At 46.5% G+C, this 15,472-nt stretch overlaps 2 protein-coding genes across 3 annotated transcripts in view; one reads left to right on the top strand and one right to left on the bottom strand.

Moving 5' to 3' along the window:
* LOC128692330 (E3 ubiquitin-protein ligase Siah1) overlaps positions 1–15,472 on the top strand; it is a 538,875-nt gene that overhangs the window by 185,953 nt on the left and 337,450 nt on the right. The window lies entirely within an intron of this gene.
* Positions 1–15,472, bottom strand: part of LOC128692215 (uncharacterized) — a 345,217-nt gene that overhangs the window by 62,623 nt on the left and 267,122 nt on the right. The window contains exon 4 of the mRNA XM_070096361.1: positions 12,333–12,459. Within this exon, the coding sequence (XP_069952462.1) occupies positions 12,333–12,459 (127 nt within the window). The remainder of the gene's footprint in view (positions 1–12,332; positions 12,460–15,472) is intronic.

The following is a 15,472-nucleotide window of genomic DNA, read 5'->3' as shown; positions in this document are numbered from 1 at the left end:
GGCTACATCTTTGTTGTGGCTGTTGCACGGGATACATCTTTGTTGTGCCTGTTGCACGGGCTACATCTTTGTTGTGTCTGTTGCACGGGATACATCTTTGTTGTGCCTGTTGCACGGGCTACATCTGTTGTCTGTTGCACGGGCTACATCTTTGTTGTGGCTGTTGCACGGGCTACATCTGTTGTCTGTTGCACGGGATACATCTTTGTTGTGCCTGTTGCACGGGCTACATCTGTTGTCTGTTGCACGGGATACATCTTTGTTGTGCCTGTTGCACGGGCTACATCTGTTGTCTGTTGCACGGGCTACATCTTTGTTGTGCCTGTTGCACGGGCTACATCTGTTGTCTGTTGCACAGGCTACATCTTTGTGTCTGCACGGGCTACATCTGTTGTCTGTTGCACAGGCTACATCTGTTGTCTGTTGCACGGGCTACATCTTTGTTGTGCCTGTTGCACGGGCTACATCTGTTGTCTGTTGCACGGGCTACATCTTTGTTGTGCCTGTTGCACGGGCTACATCTGTTGTCTGTTGCACGGGCTACATCTTTGTTGTGCCTGTTGCACGGGCTACATCTGTTGTCTGTTGCACAGGCTACATCTGTTGTCTGTTGCACGGGCTACATCTTTGTTGTGCCTGTTGCACGGGCTACATCTGTTGTCTGTTGCACGGGCTACATCTTTGTTGTGCCTGTTGCACGGGCTACATCTTTGTTGTGCCTGTTGCACAGGCTACATCTGTTGTCTGTTGCACGGGCTACATCTTTGTTGTGCCTGTTGCACGGGCTACATCTTTGTTGTGCCTGTTGCACGGGCTACATCTGTTGTCTGTTGCACGGGCTACATCTTTGTTGTGCCTGTTGCACAGGCTACATCTGTTGTCTGTTGCACGGGCTACATCTGTTGTCTGTTGCACGGGCTACATCTGTTGTCTGTTGCACGGGCTACATCTGTTGTCTGTTGCACGGGCTACATCTTTGTTGTGCCTGTTGCACGGGCTACATCTGTTGTCCGTTGCACGGGCTACATCTTTGTTGTGCCTGTTGCACGGGCTACATCTTTGTTGTGTCTGTTGCACGGGCTACATCTTTGTTGTGCCTGTTGCACGGGCTACATCTGTTGTCTGTTGCACGGGCTACATCTTTGTTGTGCCTGTTGCACGGGCTACATCTTTGTTGTGCCTGTTGCACGGGCTACATCTGTTGTCTGTTGCACGGGCTACATCTTTGTTGTGCCTGTTGCACAGGCTACATCTGTTGTCTGTTGCACGGGCTACATCTTTGTTGTGTCTGTTGCACGGGCTACATCTTTGTTGTGTCTGTTGCACGGGCTACATCTTTGTTGTGCCTGTTGCACGGGCTACATCTTTGTGTCTGTTGCACGGGCTACATCTTTGTTGTGCCTGTTGCACGCGCTACATCTGTTGTCTGTTGCACGGGCTATATCTTTGGTGTGCCTGTTGCACGGGCTACATCTGTTGTCTGTTGCACGGGCTACATCTTTGTTGTGTCTGTTGCACGGGCTACATCTTTGTTGTGCCTGTTGCACGGGCTACATCTTTGTTGTGCCTGTTGCACGGGCTACATCTTTGTTGTGCCTGTTGCACGGGCTACATCTTTGTTGTGCCTGTTGCACGGGCTACATCTTTGTTGTGTCTGTTGCACGGGCTACATCTTCGTTGTGCCTGTTGCACGCGCTACATCTGTTGTCTGTTGCACGGGCTACATCTTTGTTGTGCCTGTTGCACGGGCTACATCTGTTGTCTGTTGCACGGGCTACATCTTTGGTGTGCCTGTTGCACGGGCTACATCTGTTGTCTGTTGCACGGGCTACATCTTTGTTGTGCCTGTTGCACGGGCTACATCTTTGTTGTGCCTGTTGCACGGGCTACATCTTTGTTGTGTCTGTTGCACGGGCTACATCTGTTGTCTGTTGCACGGGCTACATCTTTGTTGTCTGTTGCACGGGCTACATCTTTGTTGTGCCTGTTGCACGGGCTACATCTGTTGTGCCTGTTGCACGGGCTACATCTTTGTTGTGCCTGTTGCACGGGCTACATCTGTTGTGCCTGTTGCACGGGCTACATCTTTGTTGTGCCTGTTGCACGGGCTACATCTGTTGTGCCTGTTGCACGGGCTACATCTTTGTTGTGACTGTTGCACGGGATACATCTTTGTTGTGACTGTTGCACGGGCTACATCTGTTGTCTGTTGCACGGGCTACATCTTTGTTGTGCCTGTTGCACGGGCTACATCTGTTGTCTGTTGCACGGGCTACATCTTTGTTGTGCCTGTTGCACGGGCTACATCTTTGTTGTGCCTGTTGCACGGGCTACATCTGTTGTCTGTTGCACGGGCTACATCTTTGTTGTGCCTGTTGCACGGGCTACATCTGTTGTCTGTTGCACGGGCTACATCTTTGTTGTGCCTGTTGCACGGGCTACATCTTTGTTGTGCCTGTTGCACGGGCTACATCTTTGTTGTGCCTGTTGCACGGGCTACATCTTTGTTGTCTGTTGCACGGGCTACATCTTTGTTGTGCCTGTTGCACGGGCTACATCTGTCTGTTGCACGGGCTACATCTTTGTTGTGCCTGTTGCACAGGCTACATCTGTCTGTTGCACGGGCTACATCTTTGTTGTGTCTGTTGCACGGGCTACATCTTTGTTGTGCCTGTTGCACGGGCTACATCTGTTGTCTGTTGCACGGGCTACATCTTTGTTGTGTCTGTTGCACGGGCTACATCTTTGTTGTGCCTGTTGCACGGGCTACATCTGTTGTCTGTTGCACGGGCTACATCTTTGTTGTGCCTGTTGCACGGGCTACATCTGTTGTCTGTTGCACGGGCTACATCTTTGTTGTGTCTGTTGCACGGGCTACATCTTTGTTGTGCCTGTTGCACGGGCTACATCTGTTGTCTGTTGCACGGGCTACATCTTTGTTGTGTCTGTTGCACGGGCTACATCTGTTGTCTGTTGCACGGGCTACATCTTTGTTGTGTCTGTTGCACGGGCTACATCTGTTGTCTGTTGCACGGGCTACATCTTTGTTGTGTCTGTTGCACGGGCTACATCTTTGTTGTGCCTGTTGCACGGGCTACATCTTTGTTGTGCCTGTTGCACGGGCTACATCTTTGTTGTGCCTGTTGCACGGGCTACATCTGTTGTCTGTTGCACGGGCTACATCTTTGTTGTGCCTGTTGCACGGGCTACATCTGTTGTCTGTTGCACGGGCTACATCTTTGTTGTGCCTGTTGCACGGGCTACATCTTTGTTGTGGCTGTTGCACGGGCTACATCTGTTGTCTGTTGCACGGGCTACATCTTTGTGCCTGTTGCACGGGCTACATCTGTTGTCTGTTGCACGGGCTACATCTTCGTTGTGCCTGTTGCACGGGCTACATCTTTGTTGTGCCTGTTGCACGGGCTACATCTGTTGTCTGTTGCACGGGCTACATCTTTGTTGTGCCTGTTGCACGGGCTACATCTGTTGTCTGTTGCACGGGCTACATCTTTGTTGTGCCTGTTGCACGGGCTACATCTTTGTTGTGCCTGTTGCACGGGCTACATCTTTGTTGTGCCTGTTGCACGGGCTACATCTTTGTTGTGTCTGTTGCACGGGCTACATCTTTGTTGTGCCTGTTGCACGGGCTACATCTGTCTGTTGCGCGGGCTACATCTTTGTTGTGCCTGTTGCACAGGCTACATCTGTCTGTTGCACGGGCTACATCTGTTGTCTGTTGCACGGGCTACATCTTTGTTGTGTCTGTTGCACGGGCTACATCTGTTGTCTGTTGCACGGGCTACATCTTTGTTGTGCCTGTTGCACGGGCTACATCTGTTGTCTGTTGCACGGGCTACATCTTTGTTGTGCCTGTTGCACGGGCTACATCTGTTGTCTGTTGCACGGGCTACATCTTTGTTGTGCCTGTTGCACGGGCTACATCTTTGTTGTGCCTGTTGCACGGGCTACATCTTTGTTGTGCCTGTTGCACGGGCTACGTCTTTGTTGTGTCTGTTGCACGGGCTACATCTTTGTTGTGCCTGTTGCACGGGCAACATCTGTTGTCTGTTGCACGGGCTACATCTTTGTTGTCTGTTGCACGGGCTACATCTTTGTTGTGCCTGTTGCACGGGCTACATCTGTTGTCTGTTGCACGGGCTACATCTTTGTTGTGCCTGTTGCACGGGCTACATCTGTTGTCTGTTGCACGGGCTACATCTTTGTTGTGTCTGTTGCACGGGCTACATCTTTGTTGTGTCTGTTGCACGGGCTACATCTTTGTTGTGCCTGTTGCACGGGCTACATCTTTGTTGTGCCTGTTGCACGGGCTACATCTTTGTTGTGTCTGTTGCACGGGCTACATCTGTTGTGTCTGTTGCACGGGCTACATCTTTGTTGTCTGTTGCACGGGCTACATCTGTTGTGTCTGTTGCACGGGCTACATCTGTTGTGTCTGTTGCACGGGCTACATCTTTGTTGTCTGTTGCACGGGCTACATCTTGTGCCTGTTGCACGGGCTACATCTTTGTTGTGTCTGTTGCACGGGCTACATCTTTGTTGTGTCTGTTGCACGGGCTACATCTTTGTTGTGCCTGTTGCACGGGCTACATCTGTTGTCTGTTGCACGGGCTACATCTTTGTTGTGTCTGTTGCACGGGCTACATCTTTGGTGTGCCTGTTGCACGGGCTACATCTGGTGTCTGTTGCACGGGCTACATCTTTGTTGTGCCTGTTGCACGGGCTACATCTGTTGTCTGTTGCACGGGCTACATCTGTTGTCTGTTGCACGGGCTACATCTTTGTTGTGCCTGTTGCACGGGCTACATCTTTGTTGTGCCTGTTGCACGGGCTACATCTTTGTTGTGCCTGTTGCACGGGCTACATCTTTGTTGTGCCTGTTGCACGGGCTACATCTTTGGTGTGCCTGTTGCACGGGCTACATCTGTTGTGTGTTGCACGGGCTACATCTTTGTTGTGCCTGTTGCACGGGCTACATCTGTTGTCTGTTGCACGGGCTACATCTGTTGTCTGTTGCACGGGCTACATCTTTGTTGTGCCTGTTGCACGGGCTACATCTTTGGTGTGCCTGTTGCACGGGCTACATCTGTTGTCTGTTGCACGGGCTACATCTTTGTTGTGCCTGTTGCACGGGCTACATCTGTTGTCTGTTGCACGGGCTACATCTGTTGTCTGTTGCACGGGCTACATCTTTGTTGTGCCTGTTGCACGGGCTACATCTTTGTTGTGCCTGTTGCACAGGCTACATCTTTGTTGTGCCTGTTGCACAGGCTACATCTTTGTTGTGCCTGTTGCACAGGCTACATCTTTGTTGTCTGTTGCACGGGCTACATCTTTGTTGTGCCTGTTGCACGGGCTACATCTTTGTTGTGCCTGTTGCACGGGCTACATCTGTTGTCTGTTGCACGGGATACATCTTTATTGTGCCTGTTGCACAGGCTACATCTGTCTGTTGCACGGGCTACATCTTTGTTGTGCCTGTTGCACAGGCTACATCTTTGTTGTGCCTGTTGCACGGGCTACATCTGTTGTCTGTTGCACGAGATACATCTTTGTTGTGCCTGTTGCACAGGCTACATCTTTGTTGTGCCTGTTGCACGGGCTACATCTGTTGTCTGTTGCACGGGCTACATCTTTGTTGTGTCTGTTGCACAGGCTACATCTGTTGTGCCTGTTGCACGGGATACATCTCTGTTATGCCTGTTGTCAATAAAGCAGGGAATGAGAGAGTTAATAAAGTGGCAGAAACAACAGTACAAGAAAAATATAGATAAGTTTGGAGAAGCACTGTACAAAAATATGCCGACTGCAGAAATTAAAGGTTTGTAAAGGACAAGTAGTGATACCTGTAGATACGTAGAACAAACTGCAAAATGGTAGAATTATCGGCAATATTGTCGACTGATTGGTTGTCCATTAGATAGCAGCGCCACTCGCTGGATTAGTGGCGCTGCTCTGTAAACTCGCTCCTTGGAGCAAAATCTAAATTTCTCTCTTATCTTTCTTTTGTTTCTCAAACTTTTTGTTATTCTACTATATCTCAGTATGTCAGCACCTCTGTAGGCGGCTAGGCTCTATACTCAGTAGGTTAGCACCTCTGTAGGCGGCTAGGCTCTATACTCAGTAGGTTAGCACCTCTGTAGGCGGCTAGGCTCTATACTCAGTAGGTTAGCACCTCTGTAGGCGGCTAGGCTCTATACTCAGTAGGTTAGCACCTCTGTAGGCGGCTAGGCTCTATACTCAGTAGGTTAGCACCTCTGTAGGCGGCTAGGCTCTATACTCAGTAGGTTAGCACCTCTGTAGGCGGCTAGGCTCTATACTCAGCCTTGCACTCACTATGATAACATGAACGTAGATAAGTATGATAACAGAGCAACTTAATTAATGAACACTGACTGATGCTGTTGTAACCAAGCTTAGCCAAGCTTAGGCTTGGCTACTAGTACGCTTTTCGATGTGTCAAGAGAAACGTTTCCTCAATAAAGATACCCAAGAGTTGCACATGTGTCTAATTTATCAACATGTCAAGAGAGACACAGGAGGGTAAAACAAAATACAAAAGTATATGGTCAGACATATAATCACTTTCTTGAACACTGCTCTTCATCGTCCACTTATTGAGGAATGTACAGATGGATAGTATAATAATAATGTTACATGTCAAGGTATATTTTAATAAAAACAAGATACCAGACAAATATCCTAAACTTCCTTGCAACAGATAAAACAATTGTAAATATAAATCTAGATGTACATCTGGTAACCCTTTTGGGGCCTGGTTCCTAAGTCTATTGTGTATCCGTATTGCGCTATTGTTCACAGGATGGATATGGAGTGCACAAATAAACTAGTCGCTTCAGCGGCAAAAATCCAAAAGTTTATTCAACCTCTGCAGCACCTAACTTCGGCAGCGCCTCACCTCTGTAGCACTTTAGCTCTGTAGCAGATCAGACTACATGCAAGTCACCCGGTTCTGTCATAAGCTTCTATAATAGGTCATCAGGACTATAATAGGCCCGTCAGGCAACATGCTGGACAACACGATGCTGCGGTCAGTTGCGGCCAGAAGCTCCAATAACAATCTGGTTGCGGTCATGTAAACATGCCCTTGTTGTATTCAGTTTCTCCAGATTGGACTCAAACCTGACCCATGTCTCAAAACTTGTTCACCTTAAGTGCTCTCTTTCCTTCGTGTACCCATAACCTACAAAACAGAAACACTGGGACTCGAGCACTTCATTAGTTGGTGGACTGTTAAACGATCAGTAAATTGTTTGCAATTACAGCTACATATATAAGTGCATCTGTTGGCTTTATAGCGAAGCTGCAGTCGTCTTACTCTGCCTGACACTCGAGAGGATTGATGAATCTGGCGGAGGCGCTGTGTGTTACCAGCAGCAATATGAGAGTGCGGGGCCACCCCCTATTCCCGCAGCATCCACTGCCACAAGAAGTACGCTCCAAAGTACCCCCACCACCCCATCCCCTAAACACTTATCAACCCTGCCCTTCCCAACACGGCACCACTAACCCAACCCCAACAGAACCACAACTCCCTCTCATCCCTCCCTAATCGTTCCGCTACCCGAGCCCCCGAACCTCTTATGAGATACAGTACTAGATGCCTTCTTGCAGTCAAATAAAATGCAATTAATCCATACCTCTGTTCCTCTCACGTCTCATTTCTGTCACTTTGTTACAGAACTCCAACAGGTTTGTATGACAAGATTAACCATCTTATGTCAGTCACTGACTTTACTCACCAAGTCTCGTATGCCGTGGTCGAGTCCCAGCTTCTGTCCCTGACTATTACTCTGCAATCACCGTCATTATTAGTTCCTGGTGTCTTTAAGCTGTACATTAAGTTTCCTGTGTATTTGTAAGTGCTTTCTTGCGTGCGTGTTGGCCTGCTTTCATGCAAGTACATAAATTAACATGCTGCGCTCTTTCTTTTATCAAACTAGCCCAGCAATATGGTCTTTAATGATAATATAATGCTAGGAAGCATAGCCCTGCCCAACTTACCTTGGGTCAGTCTTAGCTTCGGTCAGTCTACATTTAGTGGGTGTTACTTAGAACAGGTGAAACGGATTTTGTCTCAGGTTGAGGCTGTGACGCCAGGCTAGTGCCAGTATGTTTTCCTACGCATAAAATCAAGTTTTACAATGTCCAAGATGGTATTCCAAAAATTAATTTGCATTTTGTGTGTTCTTTATTCTTCTCTTTCTCTTGTGTGTGGTGGTCGTGGTGGCGGTGGTGGCGGTGGCGGTGGCGGTGGTGGCGGTGGCGGTGGCGGTGGTGGCGGTGGTGGTGGCGGTGGTGGCGGTGGTGGTGGTGGCGGTGGTGGTAATGGTGTTGGTGGTGGTGATGGTGGTGGTGGTGGTAGTGGTGGTGATGGTAATGGTGGTGGTGGTGGTGGTGGCGGTGGTGGCGGCGGCGGCGGTGGTGGCGGCGGCGGTGGCAGTGGCGGCGGTGGTGACGGCGGCGGCGGCGGCAGCAGCAGCAACAGCAGGAACAACAACAACTAACAACAACAACTAACAACAACAAACAACAACAACAAACAACAACAACTAACAACAACAACAACTAACAACAACAACAACTAACAACAACTAACAACAACAACAACTAACAACAACTAACAACAACAACTAACAACAACAACAACAACTAACAACAACTAACAACAACTAACAACAACAACACCTAACAACAACAACTAACAACAACAACAACTAACAACAACAACAACTAACAACAACAACAACTAACAACAACAACAAACAACAACAATAACAACAATAACTAATAATAACAATAATAATAATACAATATCTTTATATTTACCAGTACATGTACAAGGTATACAGTCCTAGCTGACATTAATGACATACTACTATATAGAAAGCTCCTTGTTATACAGAGTATTTCGTGCAAATTAGGTCAATTTTGTCCCAGGATGCGACCCACACCAGTCGACTAACACCCAGGTACCCATGGGTGAACATAGACAACCGGTGTGGGGAAACACGCCCAATGTTTCCACACTTGCCGGGAATCGAACCCGGACAGTCAGCGTATGAAGCGAGAGTTTTTGTCACCAGGCAACGGGCCACCGTAAATGGGATAGACTATGCCGACAGATAGCAATTCCCAAGTAATAGCAATTCCAACTCTGCTGGATCGAAATCGTTAAAGCTGTTGGGTGTCCCCTAGCTCGAGTGGTAGCTCACTCTGCTCACACACACACAGAGGTCCGGGGGTCGACCCCCATTACGGGTGGAAACTTTAGGACGTGTTTCCTAAAGACACCTGCTGTCGATATTCACCTATTAGTAAAATAGGTACCTGGATGCTATTAGACTGGTGTGGTTCACATACTGGCTTTCTATGTAGTGGTATGTCATTGATGTCAACTACGCCTGTATACCTTGTACAAACAAAGAAATACAGATTATTATTATTTATTATTATGATAACGATGATATCCTTATTGCCCTACTGAAGTGTTCCAGTTTAGACTGACAGGTTACATCACTGTGTGTAACTCACGAGTGATGATATATGACCACTAGGATAATATATAGCAGAGAGGCAAGAGCACACTGCTCATGTATCAAGTTCTCTTTAAAAAAAAAATACCACCACCCACCCATCAACCACCACCACCCATCAACCACCACCACCCATCAACCACCACCACCACCACCCATCAACAACCACCACCACCCACCCATCAACCACCACCACCACCCATCAACCACCACCACCACCCATCAACCACCACCACCCACCCATCAACCACCACCACCCACCCATCAACCACCACCACCACCCATCAACCACCACCACCACCACCCATCAACCACCACCACCCATCAACCACCACCCATCAACCACCACCACCACCCATCAACCACCACCACCCATCAACCACCACCCATCCACCACCACCACCCATCAACCACCACCACCCACCCATCAACCACCACCACCCATCAACCACCACCCATCAACCACCACCCATCAACCACCACCACCACCCATCAACCACCACCACCACCCATCAACCACCACCACCACCCATCAACCACCACCCACCCATCAACCACCACCACCCACCCATCAACCACCACCACCCACCCATCAACCACCACCACCCATCAACCACCACCACCCATCAACCACCACCACCACCCATCAACCACCACCCATCAACCACCACCACCACCCATCAACCACCACCCATCAACAACCACCACCACCCATCAGTCACCATCCATCAACCACGCCCAAATCGCCACAACCCCCCCCCCTCCCCTGAGACCACTACTCTGCCCACAAGTACCCACATCTTAAATTGCAAACAAAAATTCACAATATCTCTGCCTGTCATCTCCAACGTGGACACTGTTAGTCTTATGCTAGTTAAGTGCATTTAGCGTTGACAGAGTTGATGATCAATGAAGACAACCTCTTAGTCATAAGTTAACTCTGATTCTATTATTAAGACAAGCAGTTAACTCTCTGGAATTTAGCCTAATGATGATTTTAGTTCTGCCGGAGGATGAAATTGTACATGTTCTGCGGCGAGCGACCATAACCCAGCTTGAGGAACGGTACATAAATATGTCCCAGCTTGAGGAACGGTACGTAAATATGTCCCAGCTTGAGGAACGGTACGTAAATATGTCCCAGCTTGAGGAACGGTACGTAAATATGCCCCAGCTTGAGGAACGGTACGTAAATATGTCCCAGCTTGAGGAACGGTACGTAAATATGCCCCAGCTTGAGGAACTCACTAACAAGTGTGGTGAGGTTGACATCACAGTTTTGCCGAGTCTCCGTCACAGTACCGGCACCAGTGAACTGAGCACCAGTGAACTGAGCACCAGTGAACCGGTTATCTTACGACAAACTAATGCCAGCAATTATCTCTGACAAATAAACTAACAAAAAAACAATAATAGCAATTTATAATAATAATATGATCTTTATTCTTCACGTACATGTACAAGGTACACAGACCATAGCTGACATCGGTGACGTACCACAATATAGAAAGCTCCTTGTTATGCAAAGAATTTCGAGCAAATTGCGCAAATTTTGTCCCCAGGATACGACCCACACCAGTCGACTAACACCCAGGTACCTATTTTACTGACAGGTGAACATGGACAGCAGGTATCTTAAGGAAACACGTCTTAATATTTGCACCAGTACCGTGTACGAGGTAACGTGGTAATCACATAAGTTCTGACGATGAGTGCTGAGACACAACGGAACTGATTTTAGATAACTAAGTTATCATAGCCACGGCTATCGTTTTCAGATATTACATTGTTGTTAACCTTTTGCGAAGATGGCGTCAGCACTTGAGAATACTATATAAACTTCACAAACTCAGCACTATACAAACTATACACACCGTAATATACACCATACTAAGTAATGCACATTATAAATGAGAGTGTAATAAACTTAATCAGAAGAGTACATGAGCTGCCTCGCGTCTCATCTTGGTGTAAACACAGAAACACCTGTGTAAACCACACAAACTTTACGCAATACAAACTGCTTAAAATGTTGAAGAATTAGACACATGCGCAGCTACTGATTATCTTTTCTTAGACGTTTCGCCAACCAATGTCTTTATCAACACAATACAAAAGGCTAAAGAGGTAGATTACTTTATATTATTTTTTATTAACACATCGGCCGTCTCCCACCAAGGCAGGGTGGCCCGAAAAGGAAAAACGTTCACCATCATTGACGCTATCACTGTCTTGCCAGAGACGAGCTTACACTACAATTATAAAACTGCAACATTAACACCTCTTCTTCAGAGGCAGATGATGTCATCAATACAATACAGTCAAACCACGGTACGGGTGGGGATCGAACCCACGGCAAGTGAGTTTTAAAACTCCAGGCTAGTGGGTAAGCCACTGAGCTACCTGGCTACAATAAGATTAATCCAACTAGGTATATTATACATCACAGGGAAGTTAGCATAGTGTATAATATACCAAGATGGATGAATCTTATTGTAGCAAGCTGGCCCAGTGACTTACGCTCTGGCCTGGAGTTTTAAGACTTGCTTGCCGTGAGTTCGAGACCCACCCGTACCAATACAAACTTCTGTATTGTACTGATAAAGCCACTGGTGGGCGAAACGTCTACTTAATAGAGATACCCAGTTGTTGTGTCTAATTCTTCAACTTGTCGGTATTATATACTACTAATTTATGTATACACTGTACTAAGTAATACATATTATACATAGTATAAATAATAGAGTAAATACTGACCAACATAGTCCGGGGTGCCCAGGATCTCCCTCACTTCTCGTCCTGGCGTCAACACTCGCGAGATCTCGAAGTCACACAGCTTGACGGCGCAGTCTGGGAACTCCCCCATCAACACCAGGTTTTGTGGCTGTTGGAGAAGATGAAATAATGTTGGTGAAATATTATTGGTGATCTAGCTATCAGTAGCAGATTCTGTGATGGTTGGAGAAGACTGATGAGAATTTATTAAATATTGTTGGTGATCTAGCTATCAGCACTTGGCTCTGACGCTGTTAGAGGAAACGGAGGAGCGTTGATGCAAGTGGAAGAGGGAAGGAGAAGAGGGGGAAAAAAAGCTAGTGAAGCGAAGGAGTAGGGGAAAAGAGGACAAATAAGAAAATCTGGTTAACTAAAGGCTCTTAACCCAGGAAATCGATGCAGACCACACCTGCCTGGGATCAACCCCTCATTACATCCATTCCCCCAGGCGGTGTATGTTCCCTCCTACGGGTTCAGCGCTTCCCCCGTGAAGATAATTACTGTTCAACATACACTTACCTTTTTGTTCTCACTTGGTTGTTGTCAAATAGATCAAGGAAGCCAAACAATGGGAACGTACTCAAATTTGCTCAGTGAACAAAAAGAGGCAAGCTAGCACGGTAAAATTATCCTCTATCCTGAGTACCAATTAGTGTGGTATCAAGCAGTGATCATAGTACTAGATATGGTGACCACAGTACCAGGCAGTAACAACAGTACCATTAACTAGACTACCATCAGGTAACTACAGTATCAGGCAGTGATCACAATACCAAGCAGTGACCAAAGCATCACGCACTGAGAACAGTATCAGGCAGTGACCACAGTACCAAGCAGTGACCACAGTAACTAGCATTGAGAACAGTATCAGGCAGTGACCACAGTACCAAGCAGTGACCAAAGCATCAGGCACTGAGAACAGTATCAGGCAGTGACCACAGTACCAAGCAGTGACCACAGTAACTAGCATTGAGAACAGTATCAGGCAGTGACCACAGTACCAAGCAGTGACCAAAGCATCAGGCACTGAGAACAGTATCAGGCAGTGACCACAGTACCAAGCAGTGAGCATAGTATCAGGCAGTGATAGAGTAACATTACCATCGCTAGCACAAAACAACGGAAAATACCAAGCAAGGAGACACAGCGCCATTCTCCCACAAGGTCAACTCTAACACAGTACTGAAGAGGGAATGACGACTGTATCGTCACTGGAAGTTGGCACTATCTTGCCCCTACTCTCTCCATAAGCATAAAGTAGTATTTCAAGCTTGAGAAATGAGCTAATTTATGAATCATTAAGTCCCGCCCAACCAACCTTGCTGTTCATCTTAAAATAATTACCACTACGATGCTCATTCACACTGCGCATGTTATACCACTGAGTTTATACTGCGCGATACATACTGCGCATTTCATACCAGCGAGTTTGTAAATGAAGTCTCCGGGCCCTAGGCTATTCAGATTGGCGGGGCCCCTTTGAGTTACGGGTAAGCGAAGCGACCCCTTCCATTATTATTATTATTATAATCAAGGGGAAGCGCTAAACCCGGAGGATTATACAGCGCCTGGGGGGGGATGTGGAAGGCATTCAGGCTTAATTCGGGGAACTGGAGCACAGATCCAATTTCCTAAATCAAGAGCCCCTCACCAACATCAAGGAACCTTCCTTGAGGGGCTACCCCTTCCAGCTTGGGGGTGGGGGGGGTTGGTGTGAGCCTGTTAAGGTCTAATTAAATACATTCTGGCTATTTAGATTAAATTTAATAGGGAAAGTACATCAAGACAACCAAAACCATTTACCAACAGCCATTATAACTATCTTGTTAAATCATGCATTTTAAAGAGAATAAACTCAAGACAGCATAGTATTACTAGATTAGGCTATTAAAGTAGTGACATCATGTACCTATTATATTCAGCATAACTACTACAGCACTATTATTCCCTTTATAAATCACTGACCATTATTGTTATCATTGCATCATGCATAAGACTATCAAATCATATAAACTCAAGAAAGTAAAGAATTGTTTATATTCACATTCACAGGCACTTCTTAAGTAAACTTTTTTCTGGATTTCATATTGGCAAAATCATCAATTATATTCTGAAAATCAAGATTTCTTGTTAGATCAGACTCAATGGTCAACAAGGCTAGGTTACACAATTTGTCTTGGCTCATTGTTGAACGGAGCTGGTTTTTCACTCTTTTCAAAACAGAAAATGAACGTTCTCCTTCACAGTTAGTAGCTGGAAGTGTTAGGTAAAGGCGATACACTATGTCAGCACAGGACAAAGTGCTTTTAAAACCTACAAACGGAAGTCAGTTTGCGTTTTTAGGTTTTTCTTTATAGTATTTTTACCAAAAATGCGTCTTTACTGGTCCATGCGTCTTTACTGGTCAAGTAACCCTATCAGGTACCTCCCTTAACATTTAGAGGCGAAAACAAACATTTATCCATACACATCAATGTCTATCAACAACACTTCAGTTAATTTGTCACAGTACAAGTCTAGATAACGTGTAATTACTACAGAAAATTGGAGAGGAATCTCCCATACTCGCCCATTAGCGGGAAAACACAGCTGTTCTGATGTAAACAAAGGCGTGTTGAGTGTTGCCATCTATGGTTAGGTTTATTTATTTTTATTTTATTTTATTGCATTTATTTTTGTTTTGATTAATTTTTAAAAATCAATTTTACTTTCCAAACACTTGAACTTTTTAGGTAGGGACCCCTTTGCACTTGCACCATGTGCGCAGTCTTGGATGAGCCCCTGAACCCCTTGGACCGCGGGGCCCCCAAATGCGCGGGGCCCTAGGCAAATGCCTAGTTTGCCTATGCGGTAATCCGGCCCTGACTATACTGACATGAAGAATTGCATATGTGCAACATCTGGGTATCTTTATTTGTAGACGCTTCGCCATCCAGTGACTTTATCAACATGTACTAGGACATAATGCGAAGACTATAGAATTATATACAAAAGATGAGGTAGTCAGTCTCTCAAACTGAATAAAACAGAAAATAATGAAACACTGAGCCATTTCGTGGCTGGAAGACTCGTGTAGCCTTTTACTGTTAAGACGTTTCACCCACTGGGTCTTGATAACAGTG

This window comes from Cherax quadricarinatus, chromosome 53 (assembly GCF_038502225.1).
Source record: "Cherax quadricarinatus isolate ZL_2023a chromosome 53, ASM3850222v1, whole genome shotgun sequence".
Lineage (NCBI taxonomy): Eukaryota > Metazoa > Arthropoda > Malacostraca > Decapoda > Parastacidae > Cherax > Cherax quadricarinatus.
Note: the sequence above shows the minus strand (reverse complement) of the source record. Positions and strands in the feature narration are given on the sequence as shown.